Below are 14994 nucleotides of genomic sequence, written 5' to 3' on the forward strand. Positions count from 1 at the left end.
CAGATACCATGACCGAGGCCACTCTTATAAGCATGACATTCAATTGGGGCTGGCTTACAGGTTCAGAGGTTCAGTCCATTATCATCAAGGCAGGAGCCTGGCAGCGTCCAGGCAGACATGGGGCTGGAGGAGCTAAGAGTTCTATATTTTCATCTGATCTGAAGGCTGCTAGAAGACTGGCTTCTAGGAAGCTAGGATGAGGGTCTTAACACACCTCCCCTAACAAGTCCACACTTCCTGATAGTGCCACTCTCTGGGCCAAGTATATACAAACCATCACAGACCCCATGCAGGGGTGGGCTTTGATGACAGTTTGTTAGCAACCAGGACTTTCCACCAGCCTGCCCTCAGGGACCCAGAGGCAGCGTACATTACCCCCATGTAAGGCATATGAAAGCCCATAGCCACCACAGATCTCTCTCCTTCTCCTTTGCCCCTCTCTCTCTGTCTCCCTGATGTCCCCACTCCAAGAAGGCCCTGCACTCTCCTCCCTCCCCCAATGACCCTCTTACATTAGGTCTGTTGTGTGGCGTCATTTCTCAGTGGCAGCCCTTGGCATGGCCCACCAAAGCCACCCCACCCTAGGCACTTCATCCTACCACAGTTGTTTTTGAGTCATTTCTACACCTGTACATAACCCGTCACTCATATTTCTGTAAGTAACCCCGGCCACACTCACTGGTTCACCACACTGGTGCAGTCCGTACTTTGATTTGCAGTGGGACCACTCTCTGGAGTGAGCAAATGTGTGTGTGTGTGTGTGTGTGTGTGTGGTGTGTGCACAGGAAAAGCCTGTCGCACAAGCACCAAGGTCTCTGATCCTTAGTGCAGCAGCGTCTGTCGATTTAAATCTGTTTATTTAAATAGGTTTCTCCCCATGCAGAGGGCAGCTTGGAGGAGTCAGGCTGAGGCACTCTAGCCATCTCGGCATGGCAAACATAGTCTGGTAGGCCTTGCCCTTCTCTCTCATTCCCTCTGCTAAAAACCACTATGTTGTATTCCTCACGCTAGCTCTCAAGGTTTGTTCCCTTATCTGACCACATCCTCTTCCAAGGTCCGGCTGTCAGAGTATTGGATCCAGCAAACTAAGGTTCCCTTTGGCTGCCCTATGTAACATTCCAATTAAAATTAAATACCTAGTCCTAACATGGGGTTTACCCTTTACAATTTCAAACCACCACTTTCCTATGTGCTACATCGATCTCCTCTCTATCCAGGCCTTTGTTGTGTTGTCACCATCCTCTCTGTTGTGCATCCCCGCCCCCGCCCCCGCCCCCGCCCCCGCCCCCGCCCCCGCCCCAATCCTTTAAATCCAGTCTTTGATTCTTTCCCTGCCCTTTGTCCTTTGGGGCAAATCTCTGTGCTCAGAACTCGGTCTTGGGTGTCTTGTGCCAATACTGGTCCCTCCACAGGCTTGTGCAGTGAGTGTCTTTACCACTTGAACCATCTTGATACTTTTTGTTTCGATTTTTAAAAATTTAATTTAAAAAATGTTCATATCTGCTCTGTGTAAACCATAGGATGGCTTTGTCCTCAGCTCTTTTCTGCCACCTTGTGGTTGCACTAAAAACTGCATGGAATCGATACCACTACTTAACTGTGCGAAGAAAAACTTTCTGATCTTTTAGTTTGCTGGAAGATTAAGGGATGGCGGTCCCTGTGTGGTACTGCATAGAATCCTAGCTCAGCCTCATTTTTCTTTACGCTGGGATAGAGACAACACTGTCTTACTAGGCAAAGCGGTGGCTGTGCACAGTATTTACTACCCGTCCCCCAACACACACGCACCCACCCACCCCGTCTTACTATGTAGTCGCGATGACCTGGGTGTATGTAGACCAGGCTGACCTCGAACTCACAGAAATCCTCCAGCTTTTGCCTACTGAGTGCTGGGATTAGGAGTTTATGCTCCCATGCCTGGCTACATTCTCTCTTAAAATTGCATTTTACACTTTTTGCAGGACTACACGCGGGTGTGCTGCAGTACATGCGTGGAGGTCAGAGGACAATGCGAGAAGAAAATAGGTTCTCCACCGTGGCGGGGGGAGAGGATCGAACTCAGTTACTAAGGCTTGGCAGGAAACGCCCGTACTCGCTGAGCCCTCTCATCGGCCCAAACTACTATTTTGATATTCACCAATTCAAACGTAAAACGACGGATCGGACTCGTTCCCCGCTGCTTCAGAGGCTGGGTGATGGTGGCTGCGACCAAGTGTGATTCAGGCTTCAAGTTTATCAGTTAGAAATGGGGAAAGCTTTTCAGCGCAGAAAGACACCGGTCTGCTCTGGAACGCCGTGAACACACTCTGCGGCAAATACGTTCCTCTCCAACGTCCAGCAGTCCTGGCACACAGGACGCCCAGCCGGAGGCCGTGGGGTCCGGGGCAGGGAGGTCCTTATCAATCAGGGTCCTCTCAGCGCCCCTCTGGCTTCACCGGTCACTCAAGACCACGGGGGCGGAGCCTGAGCGCCGGAGCGAAGGCGTGGTGCGCTGTCCAATGAGCACGCGCGGATCGGCTCCCTCGCGGGATCTGGGTTTCTTACCCCGCCCCCTCAGGGATTTGATTGGGCGGCTGGCCCGGGTGCTCCGCCCTGGTGGAGCGGTGACGGTCACAGCCAGGCGCAGCCGGGACCCGGACATTTACAGGCCAGTGAATGGTGAGTTCAGGGTCTCGAGATCCGATACGGGCGGAGGAGCTGTTGGAACCGGCTGGGACAGGACTCGCGCTAGCAAGGCGTCTGCGCCACGGACGCCTCCGGTTCCGCTTGGCTGGCTGGTTCACTTTCGGTTCGGCCGGGTTCTTCTCTGCCCTGTTCGGCTTGGTCCGGTTCTCTCCGGCTAGGCTCGGTTCTCTCCGGCTTGGCTCGGTTCTTTCCGACCCGGCCATCGCTACTCGGTCAGCCAGAGGCTGCAGCGGGACCCGGGTGCCCCTTCGCGTCCCCGAGGCGACTGGGCCCAGGGCTGGCGCTGTCTTCACTCTGTGCATTGACGACGGGCGGCTCGTGACGAGGCTCCGGGTTCCGGTGCTGGTCCCCAGCCGGTCCTCGTCTTACGGGAAGCCTCCACTCAGGTGTCTGAAGTGAATCTGGATTTGTAGGTCTCATTCCGCTTCCTCGGTTCGAGAAAACACTATCAGTCCACCTGTCCTTCATTCTGCTTTTCGAATTTCTTAGTTCCCAAAGAAATGGATGACACTTGAGTGTTTTGAAGGTTTGTTTTCTAGTCGGGCGTGGTGGCTTGGGAAGACTGATGCAAGGGGATCCCAATATTCGAGGCCAGACTGCAGGTTACAGCAATCCTCCTGCCTTTAACCTGCTCAGTACTGTACAGGCTGTTTCCCCTTCTTTTCCTTTCCCTTCCCCTCATCTTGTCATCTTGCACTTTTCTCATACAGTAAGGAATCCTTTAGCCAGCGCTGCGAGGGACACGTGTGTTGTCTGCAGTCGCTGGTAACTGCTTCGTGTGGTGGTGGATTGGATCAGAACGAGGCTGAGGAGCCGTCACCCTCGGCCTGGGACCGCTGAAGTTTTTGTGTGCCCTTGGGAAGCATGCCTGGATGAAAGAGGAGTCCAGAGAAAGGGAAGATAAGACAGGAGTGCACCAGCACAAGAACATAACTTTGAAAACAACCCGAGTTTTCTTGAACTGTATACCTTCAGAAGGGAGGAGGATGATCCTGTCTCTGCCCACCCTGACTGTCCTCATCCCCCTCATCTCCCTGGCAGGCCTGTTCTACTCCGCCTCTGTGGAAGAAAACTTCCCAGAGGGCTGTACCAGCGCCAGCAGCCTGTGCTTCTACAGTTTGCTTCTGCCGGTCACTGTGCCGGTGTACGTGTTCTTCCACCTGTGGACTTGGATGGGCCTGAAGCTCTTCAGACATAACTAGGGTAGCTGAGGCCCCGCTTGTGCACGGGGCAAGAGGCTCCTGGTTGTCGGGTTCTGCCCTCAGGTGTTGCAGATTCTCCTCTTAGTGCTGTAGCTGAAAAACACTTACAATAAATATGTCCTGAGGGAGAGGAACATGACCGGTCTTCATCCGAAGACTGTTTTTCTAAGATTTATTCTTAATTATGTGGATATGAGTGTGGGTCCCCAAAGAGGCCACACGAGGGTTGGAGGTACGAGCAATTGTAAGACTGCCGGAGCTTTACTCAGATCCTCTGCAAGGGCAAGCAAGTTCATGTCCTTAACCCCTGAGCCATCTCTCCACCCGCCTGTTTCCTCCCTTCCCTTAGTTCTGGCTAACCTCAAACTGTGAGAGGCAGACCTTGACCTCCTTACCTTCCTGTCTCTACCTCCTGAGTGCTGAAGTTATAGGCAAGCACTGCCACATGCGTTTATGTGGTCTGTCGGAACCCAGGTCGTGAACGCTAAGTCGGCACTCTGCCAGCTAACCACCCTGAGGACTGTGTTGTTGTTGTGGTTTTGAGTCCATTCATTTAAAAGTTCGTCATTTGGAAGCCGAGCAGTGGTGGCACTCACCTTTAATCCCAGCACTCGGGAGACAGAGGTGGATCTCTTGAGTTTGGGCCAGCACGAGACTGTAAAAATAGTAATTTGGGATTTTGTTTCAGCTTCAAGGTCAGTGGTGAGGTGTTGGGTCTGCTGAGACAAGGGTTTCAGATGGTTGGGAACTACTGTGTGGGTGCTGAAGAAAATCCAGTGCTCGGGGATGACTCCTCTGAGGAGCTGAGTGGTCCGTAGGTTGGTGGCTCACAACTGCCTGTATTTCCAGTTCCAGAGGCTCTGACTCCCTCTGCTGGACTCTGGGTACCTGCACACCTGTGACATGTCTATTCATTCACACACATTAATAAATTTATTTTAAAGAGGGAAGAAATGTGACTATAAACTTACCTTCATTTTTTTCTTTTACATTTATGTATATGAGTACACTCTAGCTGTCTTCAGACACACCAGAAGAGGGCATTGGCTCCCATTACAGACAGTTGTGAGCCACCATGTGGTTGCTGGGAATTGAACTCAGGACCTCTAGAAGAGCAGCCAGTGCTCTTAACTGCTGAGCCATCTCTCCAGCCCCTACCATCATTTTTTCAGTGTCAGGTGAGCAAGGTCAGTGTTGGTGTTTTCTGGTTCTTGGATTCTTATTCAAGGAATAAAGGCCCATAGACAGATTTTCAAAGTTGCAAGGAAATTTCACTCAAAGCAGAGCTATAGATCAGGCATGCAGATACATGAGCCTATGGGGGCTCTTCTTTTTTTTTTTTTTGTTTTTTTTTGTTTTTTTTTGGAGCTGGGACCGAACCCAGGGCCTTGCGCTCCTAGGCAAGCGCCTACCACTGAGCTAAATCCCCAACCCCTCCTCTGACTCCTTACCACTCCCTGTACCTCTAAGTTCAGAGACTCTGCCTCCAAAAGCACTGTACTCAGGTTTTTAACACACACCCCTAAAAATAAACAAAGTCTTCAAAAAAGAGAACGTGTTTTCTTTGGCTGAAAGCCGTCCATCCTTGCTTGAAGGTAAGCCAGAGATGGAAGTGTTGGGTGTGACCATTGCCAGTTCTTGATGCCTGCATTGGACAGAGTCTGGAAATCCTTGAGTACATTGGACCCTGTGGCCCAGGGGCTGTGACATTCTTCCTCTGGGGAGGTCCCAGACACCCTGGAAACAGGATTAAAGAAGTCGGGGCTGGAGTGATGGCTCAGAGATTAAGAGTGTCCTACTTTTAAGAAGTGATTTTTTTTAGATCATGAGTGGTTTACTTGCTTGTATAAATGAGCCCTCTGCTTGAGATGCACACGGAGGTTAGAAGCCGGTATTGGATCCTCTGGAACTTGAGTTAAGGAGTTATGTGAGCCACCGTGTGGGTGCTGGGAACTGAACCTGGACCCTTGTCAAGAACAACAAGAGCTCTTCCAAGTCATTGCTCCAGCTCCTGGGTTGCTTTCTGTTGCTGTGGTAAAACAACCACAAGCAACTTAGGGGAGGAAAGGTTTGTTTGACTTCCACTTTTAAGTTGTAGTTCATCAATGGGGGAAGTCAGGGCAGGAGCTCAAGGTGGGAACCTGGAGGCAGGAATTGAAGCAGAGACCATCGACGGCTTGCTCCCCAGCTCACATTCAGCTACTGTTCAGACTGCCTGCGTAGGGGTGGCACCACCCACAGTGGGCTGGGCCCTCCTGTATCAGAAATAAAGAAATTGTGTCATAGACATATCCACAGGCCAACCGATTAAGCAATTAAGCAGTTCCTTGAGGTTCCCTCTTTCTGGGTGACAGTGTGGTTTCCAGTGCCTGTGTATGGTGGCTCACTATTGCCTGTAACTCAATGCCCTCTCTGATATCCTCGGACAACTGCACTTGTACACATACCCAGGTACTGTTACAGACAAACATAAAAAAATCTATTATTGTTGGCTTAGGGGAACCAGAAGTTCTGGCTGGGAAAAGGGCCATGGAGATGGCCGTCACCACCTCTGTGCTTACCCTAGAGCAGCATGCCCTAGTTACAGCACCACCCCTTCCCAGATTGTGTGGAGGCTCAAGGTCACGGACAGAAGGATCTGTGGTGTGCCAGTGTCTGGTCTGCCCTTGTTCCCCCATAGCTCTTTGCTTTTGAGTCTTCCAACAGTACAGGAAGCAGTCTTACATCCTCAGCCAGACCCCAGAGGCCCAGCTCTTCCCTTCCCACTCTGGACAGGCTGAAGGGCCTTTTCTGCAACTGTTTGAAGAACAGTGAAGCACACCTCTGCTCTACAGCAGAGATGAGAATGGCTCACTGTGAGAGTGGTTGTAGGCCTGTGATGAGTGAGTGTGTGTGTGTGTGTGTGTGTGTATGTGTGTTGTCAGCCAGGACTTCAGTAAAAATACATCAGTAGCAAATGAACTCTAAACATCTGTGGCCTCCTTTGGGGATAACATTCTAGATTTTACAAGTCAGCTATGGGATGGGAGATCCAAGTCTTCAATTGGCCTTCCCAGGGGTAAGGCTTAGAGGTACTTACGGGATAAAGAAGCAGTGTGAGGTGAGAAGGCATCTGAGGTCAGACCACCCCTGGGAAAAGTGATGTGGAGTGTGGAGAGGGTGGAATTTTATATTTCTAGTCTCAGAAGCTTAGCCATCAGGCCTGGTGAGATGGTTCACCAGCGTAAGAGCGCTGGCTACACACAACCCTGATGACCTGGCATCCCATGGTGGAAGCAGAGAACTGGCTCCTGGAAGTTGTCCCCTGGGGGCTGCAGAGAGCGCTGCTGGAAAGAGCACTGGATTTTCTTCAGCACCCACACAGTAGTCCCCAACCATCTGAAACCCTTGTCTCAGCGGATCCAACGCCCTCTTGTGGCCTCCACCTGGCATGCATGCAGTACACAGACATACATGCAGGCAGAACCCCAAATCCATTTTTTAAAACAGTATGTCACACCATAGTGCACATTTCCCTTCCAGCAATAATTTAAACTCATTTTATTTATCTGAAACATAGACTGTGTAGCCCTGGCTGTCCTGGAGCATGTTATACAAACAGGTCTAGCCTCAAACTCTGAGATTTACCTGCCTCCGCCTCTGGAAGGCTGGGAGTAAAGGAGTGCACTGTCACACTGGGCCTTTTTATTTTTTAATAACTCTGCTGGGGACTGGACCCAGGGATTTTTGAATTCTAGGTAAAGAAGGACTCTGTTAACTGAGCTACATCTCCGGTTTCCATCAGACACTTTTGCAGGCCCTAAGTAATGGAAAGTCGGTGTTTTCTGAAGAGTTATTGACCTAGAAGCCTCAGGTGAGCTGAGAAACTTGAGGGAAGTTCACATGCTGATAACATGTACACACAGGAGCTGGGCACACACCGGCATCCCTCTGTATTTACAACTTCGAGACTGCAAGGAAACAGGTCTGCAGATGGGATCGTCCACCCCCAAAACTTCCCTTTGCTGTCCTATAGAAACCCCAAGCTCCTGACTGTCGCCCTTCATTGTTCTGTGGACGTCGGGCTCTCACTTTCATGTCCTCTCCATCGATCCTGATCTAAAATTTTTAGCTAGTTTGAGATGAACAAAAGCAAGCTCAGAGTTCCTGGACGACAACACAGGTGATCTATTAACACCACCGCGATCCATCTACAGCAAGGCTGTAGGACCACACTCCTTAGGTGACCCAGGGATGAAAGTCTAGCACTCAGTGGCAGTTGGAAGCTAATGATAGACCCTATAGAGCCAGTCCTTTTACTAAAAAGGGAGAGACAAATGGGGAGGGAACTGGGGGTTTAGCTTTTTTGGTAGTGTGTTTGGCTACCAGAAGAAGGCCCTCGGAAACAGCCCCAACACATCATAAACCCGGCTGGGTATGATAGCATATACCTGTAATCCCAACATTCAAGAGACAGAAGGATCAAGGAGTTCAACTTCATCCTTGGTTACAGAACTTATTCGAGGCCAGTCTGGGTTACAGGAGAACCTATCTAAAAAAAGAAAAAAATAAGAAAAGGCCTTTATGTTTTTCCTTAGTAACCCCAGTCGACTTGAGATTCTAGAGCAGTGGTTCTCAACCTTCCTAATGCTGCGACCCTTAAATACGATTCCTTATGTTATGTAACCCACGACCATAAATTATTTTCATTGCTACTTCATAACTATGTTATGAATTGTAATGTAAATATCTGTTCTAGTTTGGTGACAGTGGCACATTCCTTTAATCCCAGCAGAGGCAGGTGGATCTCTGAGTTAGAGGCCAGCCTCTGCTACAGAGTGAGTTCCAGGACAGCCAGGGCCACACAGAGAAACTCCGTCTTAAAACAACAAAATAAAACCCTGTGTCTTCTGATGTTCTTAAAACGACCCTTCTAACAACAGGGTCTTTCGACACCACACACACACACACACCCCAATCCCCCAAAGGGGTTGCGATCCACAGGTTGAAGAGAACCGTTGTCCTGGCTGCAGCTTGTGCAAATTTATCCCCCAGTTTTTCCCCCTTGGCCTCTCAGGGGGAAGGGGCGGGACCGAAGTAACTGTCCAATGAAACGCGCCGCTAGCAGGGGCGGGACGCCGCCACGCAAAGCCACCAAAGAGACTGAGACTCAGACTCCGGAGGCTTGGGTGGTCCGGTCTGTCTCGGTAGTTGTCACTTCGGCTCTCTGCCTCCGGCCGGGTCCTGCTGTGATCTGCAGGGAACCGGGAATCGGGAGGGGGGCTTCCCTAGGACCTCCCGCAGGACGCGATGGTGAGTGCAGCCGGGTCTGGAAACGACGGCTGCGTGACGCTGTGTCACTCGGGAGTCTGCTCCCGAATCTGCCACTGGCTCGGCTCCGCTTCGGTTTGGCTCCGCCCGGCTCCGGCTCTGCTCTCAGCACCGCCGTGGGGTGGGCGGGGCGGCAGCGAGATTCCGCTGTGCTGAGTGCGGGAGAGCTGCCTGCGGCCTGAGGGCCCCCAGCCCGTCCCTGCTCTCTAAGTGGGGCTGACTTCCCCAGTGTTGTCTCTGTTTACTGGAGGTCTCAAATTAGCCACCCTATTCCAGTGGAACTTTTCAAACTCAGCTGCCAATGAAGGCCTTCGTTTCCGGTTCCCCCTTTCCACATCTCCAGTAGCAGCTCCTCCTCTCCAGGTCACTGTCTTTCCCCCCAACCCCCCACCCCATCTCGTCTGTCCCCTCTCCCCCCCCCCGCCTTCTCTTCTCACTTTCTCAACAGGGTTTCTAGAATAGTCTAGCCTGGGTTTAAGCAGCACCGGGGGACGGAATCCAGGGCTTCCTGCATGCTGGTCAGTACTGTCTGCTACATTTAACTCCTCATCCTCTCACCTTCACCTCCCAAATCCCAAATATTTCGATTACAGATCTGTGCAATCGTAGCTGGTGACCTTTCTACATTCTAAATACACACGTTATTTTAATTACAAGTTTTCTTTAGGGCAAGGTTGGTTTGGCTGGTTGACTGATTTTTGCAGTATAGAGGATAGGACCCAGGGCTTTGAGCCTTATTATTGAACTGTATCTCCTCTGTGTGTGTGTGTGTGTGTGTGTGTGTGTGTGTGTGTGTGTGTGTGTGTGTGTTAATACTCCTGTCTCATTTCCCTATTGCTGTGATTAGAGGAGGATAGCAAGTTTGGCTGAATGGCTCCGACAAAGCCTAAATTCGGCTTTGTTGGCTGTCTGCACGAAGTCTTTTGGAACTGTGTTCTCTAGGATGCATAGACCTGCCCTCTCGGTGTCTTCCCTGGTCACAGACATTGAGATTAAAGTTCTTTTTTCCGCAAACTTTTTCTGGGTCAGCTGCCCTTGAGGTATATAACTCCTAAGTCCTCCCTTTCCCTGTGGGGTGTCACCTTTAAGGACTTTATTCATTTATTTGAGTCACAGTTTTTCAGAAAAAGCAAGTACTTAATCAATAAAGGTTAAGAGCACCCGACTGCTCTTCCAGAGGTCCTGAGTTCAATTCCCAGCAACCACATGGTGGCTCACAACCATCTGTAAAGAGATCCGATGCCCTCTTCTGGTGTATCTGAAGACAGCTACAGTATACTTATATATAATAAATAAATAAAAAAATCTTAAAAAAAATAAAGATTGAAAAATGACAGTCATCTTTCCCTAAAACCAAGAAAGGTATGCATTTCATTAAAAAGGGAAGCAAAGGGCTGGAGAGATGGCTAAGCGATTGAGGACCCAGGTTTGATTTCCAGCATTCACATGACTGTTCTCAACTCTCTGTAAATACGCAGCCTGGGGACCCAGCTCCTTCAGACACGCGTGCAGACAAAACACCTGTGCCCGTAAAAATGAATGAATAAGTAACGCGTGAGACTCGGTGGTCCTGCGCTGCCTTCCTCCACCCCAGCCTCCAGGCATGCCACTGCTGCAAGGTGGAATGGAGGACCGCTGGAGCCCTGATCTCCACACCCTCTGCAGCCTGTGCACACCAATAACAAACAAACAAAGAAACAAACAAACAAGTTGGGCAGAACATAGCTGTTGACCGTTTTCAGTATGAGCCAAGCCCTACTGGAAGGAACTTTTGTGGTGCCTCCTTTCAGCATGGGTCTCAGCGCTGAAGAGGGAGTGGGCGGAGTGGTGGCTGCTCAGGACTGTGAGGAGGCTTTCCGCTCTAGGTGCTCATGCTTCTCCCTTCTGTCTGCTCTCTGTCGTTCTGCCGATTTCCTTGTACACTTATGTTTAAAAGCTCACTTTTATTTTGCATGTGTAGGTAAGTATATGCCTGCAAGTATGTCAGTGCATCGTGTTTTGCCCTCAGGGGCCAGAAGAGGGCACCAGAACCTGGAACTGGAGTTACAGATGGTTGTGAGCCTCGCTGGGAACTGAACCTGGGACCTCCAGCAGCGCAGCAGGCGCTCTTAAGGTCATCTCGCCAGCCCATCCCGCACAATTTTAAAGGGGGGCAGAGAGAGAAAAAACTGTGATAAACCCTCCAACAAGTTCGACCTGGTGGCACCAACTGTCATCCTATCCTTGAAAAGGACTGGAAGGAAGATCGTGAGTTGGAGGTTGGCCTGGGCAACAGCCAGACACTGTGGCTGAGTGTGTGCTGTGGAAGCATGGAGACCCGAGTTTGGCTCGCTAGCATCCATCAAAGCCTAGTGTGGCGGTTTGACCCCTGTGCTGGGGGGTGAGAACTGGTAAGGTTCAGGTTCGGTGAGAAGCCCCGCCTCTCTGCCTCGGTGATAAGGCGGAAGCGGCAGAGCACAGTCCCTCTCATCCTCCACACGGGCATGGATGTGGGTAAACAAGCGGAGGTGAGTGAAGCAGCGGTCAAAGTGGGCAGGTCCCTGCGTTTCCGCCAGTGCTTTGTGAGAAGGCAGATGTAGCCTGTTAACTGTATCCATTCACTGTAAACTAAAGGGGTGGGGACCACAGAAGTGTCTGTGAGTGTCAGAATACGCTGCGCGCTGCCCTGCCCTGTGGCAAGGAGACCAGAGAGGGTGGTAAATCTCCTGGAGCTGGTGGTTGTGAGCAGCCCGGTGTGGATGGCAGGAACTGAGCTCAGATTTTCTGAAGAGCCTCACAGATGCTCCTAACCACTGGGCCATCTCTGCGACCCCTCATGGGAACGCTTTATGGACTGAATGCAGGTCTCTGTGCTACATAAGATCTCTTTTCCTCTTGTAAACATGTATGGGATGTTTCAGGACTCAGTGACCTTCGAGGATGTGACCGTGAACTTCACCCAGGAGGAGTGGGCTCTGCTGGACATGTCCCAGAGGAACCTTTACAGAGAAGTGGTTGGGGAAATCTTTATGAACTTGGCCTCTATGGGTAAGGATGACATCACCCCCTTACTCTCCCAGTGAGACAGACATGCCCTGCCCATCATTGTGCCCATTGGAAGTGTGAAAAAGGAACACTCTGGAAATAACCATAGCATCCTTGCAGCGGGTCGCGAACCTGGGGCCTGCTACATTCTCTCTGATAACTCAGTCTTCTCCCCCCTGTGTTGCAGGGGAAAGATGGGGCCAGAATATTGAAGACTGGTACAGAAATCAGGGCAGAATCTTAAGGTAACTCACGGAGAACAGAAAGGATTGTCCCATGACAGAAGGGTAGGGGCCGGCTCTGTAGCTCAGGGTGGGAAATGTCTTCTGTGCAGGTGTGGGGACCTGTGTTTGCTCCCTAGAATCTATGTAAAGAGCCAGGTGGGTTGGGGACATGCGCTTGTCACCCCAGCTTTGGGGAGGTAGACCTAGGTAGATGTCTGGGGCTTACTGGCCAGCCAGTGCGATCACATTGGCTAGTTCTTTGTGAGAGCAGAAGACCCTGCCTCAGAAAATAAGGTTAGCCAAGTGACTGAGGAAGAACGTGAGACTGACTTCTGGCCTACTCATGTACACACGTGTACACATGCATACAGAGAGCTACACACACACATGTACATATACACACAGACACAGAATTTTAGTTCATCATAAAGTTTTAAAAAAATAAGCCCACCTATCTGCAGGCTTACTTACTTTCACGTTTTATTTATTTACATGTATGTGCATGCATGCACACATGTACGCCTACACAGTCCAGAGGCATCAGATTCCTCCGGAGCTAGAGTTAAGGGTAGTTGTGAACCTTCTGACACTGGTGCTAAGAACTGAACTTGGGTCCTTTGTTAAGAGCAGTACACATGCTTTGGGCTGGAGAGATGGCTCAGAAGTTAAGAGCATTTGTTATTCTTGCAGAGGACCTGGGTTCAATTCCCAGCATGGCAGTTCACAGCCACCTGTAACTCCAGTTCCAGGGTCCCCTTGTCGTCCTCTGGTACACAGTGGTGTACAGACACATATGTAGGGAAAATACCTACACACATAAAATAAACAAAAACAAAAGCATTGACAAGGTGAGCAGTGCACACTCTTAACTCCAGAGAGCTCTCCAGTCCCCGAGGAGAAATAGACATTTGAATCATATTGGTAAATGTGAAATAGTGAGCAAAGCATTTTTTTTTCTAACAGCAACCATATTGTGGAGAGACTCAGTGACGACCAAGAAGAAACCATCAACCAAATTCTTGACCACGATCTGAAAAAGGAACGCTCTCCTGGAGTAAATCTCTGTGAATGCAGTGTGTGTGGGCTAGCCTTCGTGGCTTGTTCATCCGGGAAGCGTACACACACTGGACAGGGAGCACACGACTACAAATGCAGGCAGTGTGAAACAGCCTTCTGTAACTACCCTTTCCAAGTCAGTGGCCGGTCTCACCATGAAGACAGACCCCACGGGTGTCAGGAACACGGGGAAGGCTTCCTTTCTTTTACCAGCCTCGGTGACTTCGTTATACCTCGGACTGAAGGTGGACCTCATAAATGTAACGTGTGCGGGAAAGGTTTGCACTACCCCAGCTCACTTAGGATCCATGAAAGAACCCACACAGGAGAGAGGCCCTATCAGTGTGAAGAGTGTGGAAAAGCCTTCAGTTGCTGGGGCTCAGTTCGACGACATCAAAGGACCCACACTGGCGAGAAACCCTACAACTGTAAGGAGTGCGGGAAGGCCTTCAGTTCTCTCTCAGGCCTTAAAGGACACACGATAAGACACACTGGGGGTGGACCTTATAAGTGCAAGGAGTGTGGAAAAGTCTTTAACTCGCCCAGTGCACTTAGTAAGCACGAGAGAACTCACACGGGGGAGAGACCCTTTCTGTGTAAGTACTGTGGGAAAGCGTTCATCTGCTCCACCTCAGTGCACAAACACGAGAGGACTCACGCCGGAGAAAAACCCTATGAGTGTCAGCGGTGTGGGAAGGCCTTCATTTCTAATTCAGGCCTCCAAGGACACATGATTAGGCACACAGGCGTCGGGCCTTACAAATGTAAATTCTGTGGGAAAGCCTTTGGCTCTCCCAGTGCTGTTCTAAGGCATGAAAGTGCTCATGTCGTGTAGGGAGAGCCTTCCCTTTGAGGACACAGATCCTGGGAAAATCTTACCATCCTAGTTCAGGTACAGAAAAGGATTCCTGAAGGGAAGCTCTTGTTTAGAGAATATGGGAAAGACGTTGAGGGTTAGACTTTATGTGGAAGCATGAAGAGGCGGAAGAAAAACCTTACAAATAAAAGAATAAAACCTGCGTGTGTGTGTGTGTGTGTGTGTGTGTGTGTGTGTGTGTGTGTGTGTAAGTGTGTAAGTAACAGCACATTTTGTTGAGATGGGCCAGAAGATACACAGACGGATTTTTTAGTTAGGCGTGATAGCACAGGTCTTTAATCTCTGTACTTGGGAAGTGGAGGCAGGTGAGTCTCTGTGAGTTCAGGGCCAACCTAGTCTACATAGTGAGTTCCAGGATAGCCCAAGCTACACAGAGAGACCCTATCTAAGTAAAGGGGGCAGGGGATGCTCAGTGGTTAAGAGTGCTTGCTGTCCTTCCAGAGAACCAAGTTTCCATTGTCAGCACCCGTGTCTGACACAACAACCATGAGTTCAGCTCCCGAGGATTTGAAGGTCTGTTCTGGCCTCTGCAGGCTTTGTACTTAGTATGTAAATCCATGTAATTCTAAAAAGATGGGATGATTCCCCAGTTAGTACTAGGGACCGTAAATTGCAG

The 14994-nt window shown here is 50.2% G+C and overlaps 2 protein-coding genes across 2 annotated transcripts; both read left to right on the forward strand.

The window, feature by feature from the left end:
- The first annotated feature begins 2569 nt into the window (after positions 1–2569).
- On the forward strand, positions 2570–4837 carry Pigy (phosphatidylinositol glycan anchor biosynthesis class Y). The gene is made up of 2 exons (XM_032910478.1): positions 2570–2658; positions 3396–4837. Exon 2 carries the CDS (start codon positions 3558–3560, stop codon positions 3885–3887), a length of 330 nt encoding a protein of 109 aa, XP_032766369.1. The 5' UTR covers positions 2570–2658; positions 3396–3557; the 3' UTR covers positions 3888–4837.
- Positions 4838–11309: 6472 nt separating this feature from the next.
- LOC116907205 (zinc finger protein 564-like) lies at positions 11310–14519 on the forward strand. The gene is made up of 3 exons (XM_032910164.1): positions 11310–12224; positions 12409–12466; positions 13409–14519. The coding sequence occupies exons 1-3, from the start codon at positions 12035–12037 to the stop codon at positions 14334–14336; spliced, it is 1176 nt and encodes a 391-aa protein (XP_032766055.1). The 5' UTR covers positions 11310–12034; the 3' UTR covers positions 14337–14519.
- The last annotated feature ends 475 nt before the right edge of the window (positions 14520–14994 follow it).

Source organism: Rattus rattus, chromosome 8 (assembly GCF_011064425.1).
Source record: "Rattus rattus isolate New Zealand chromosome 8, Rrattus_CSIRO_v1, whole genome shotgun sequence".
NCBI classification, from domain to species: domain Eukaryota; kingdom Metazoa; phylum Chordata; class Mammalia; order Rodentia; family Muridae; genus Rattus; species Rattus rattus.

Excerpts from the sequence above, each read along its gene's own strand:
- Pigy (XM_032910478.1), top strand. The coding sequence starts at position 3,558 with ATGAAAGAGGAGTCCAGAGAAAGGGAAGATAAGACAGGAGTGCACCAG.
- LOC116907205 (XM_032910164.1), top strand. The coding sequence starts at position 12,035 with ATGCAGGTCTCTGTGCTACATAAGATCTCTTTTCCTCTTGTAAACATG. Across the intron at positions 12,225-12,408 it reads TATGAACTTGGCCTCTATGG|GGGAAAGATGGGGCCAGAAT; the intron begins GTAAGGATGACA and ends CCTGTGTTGCAG. Across the intron at positions 12,467-13,408 it reads AATCAGGGCAGAATCTTAAG|CAACCATATTGTGGAGAGAC; the intron begins GTAACTCACGGA and ends TTTTTCTAACAG.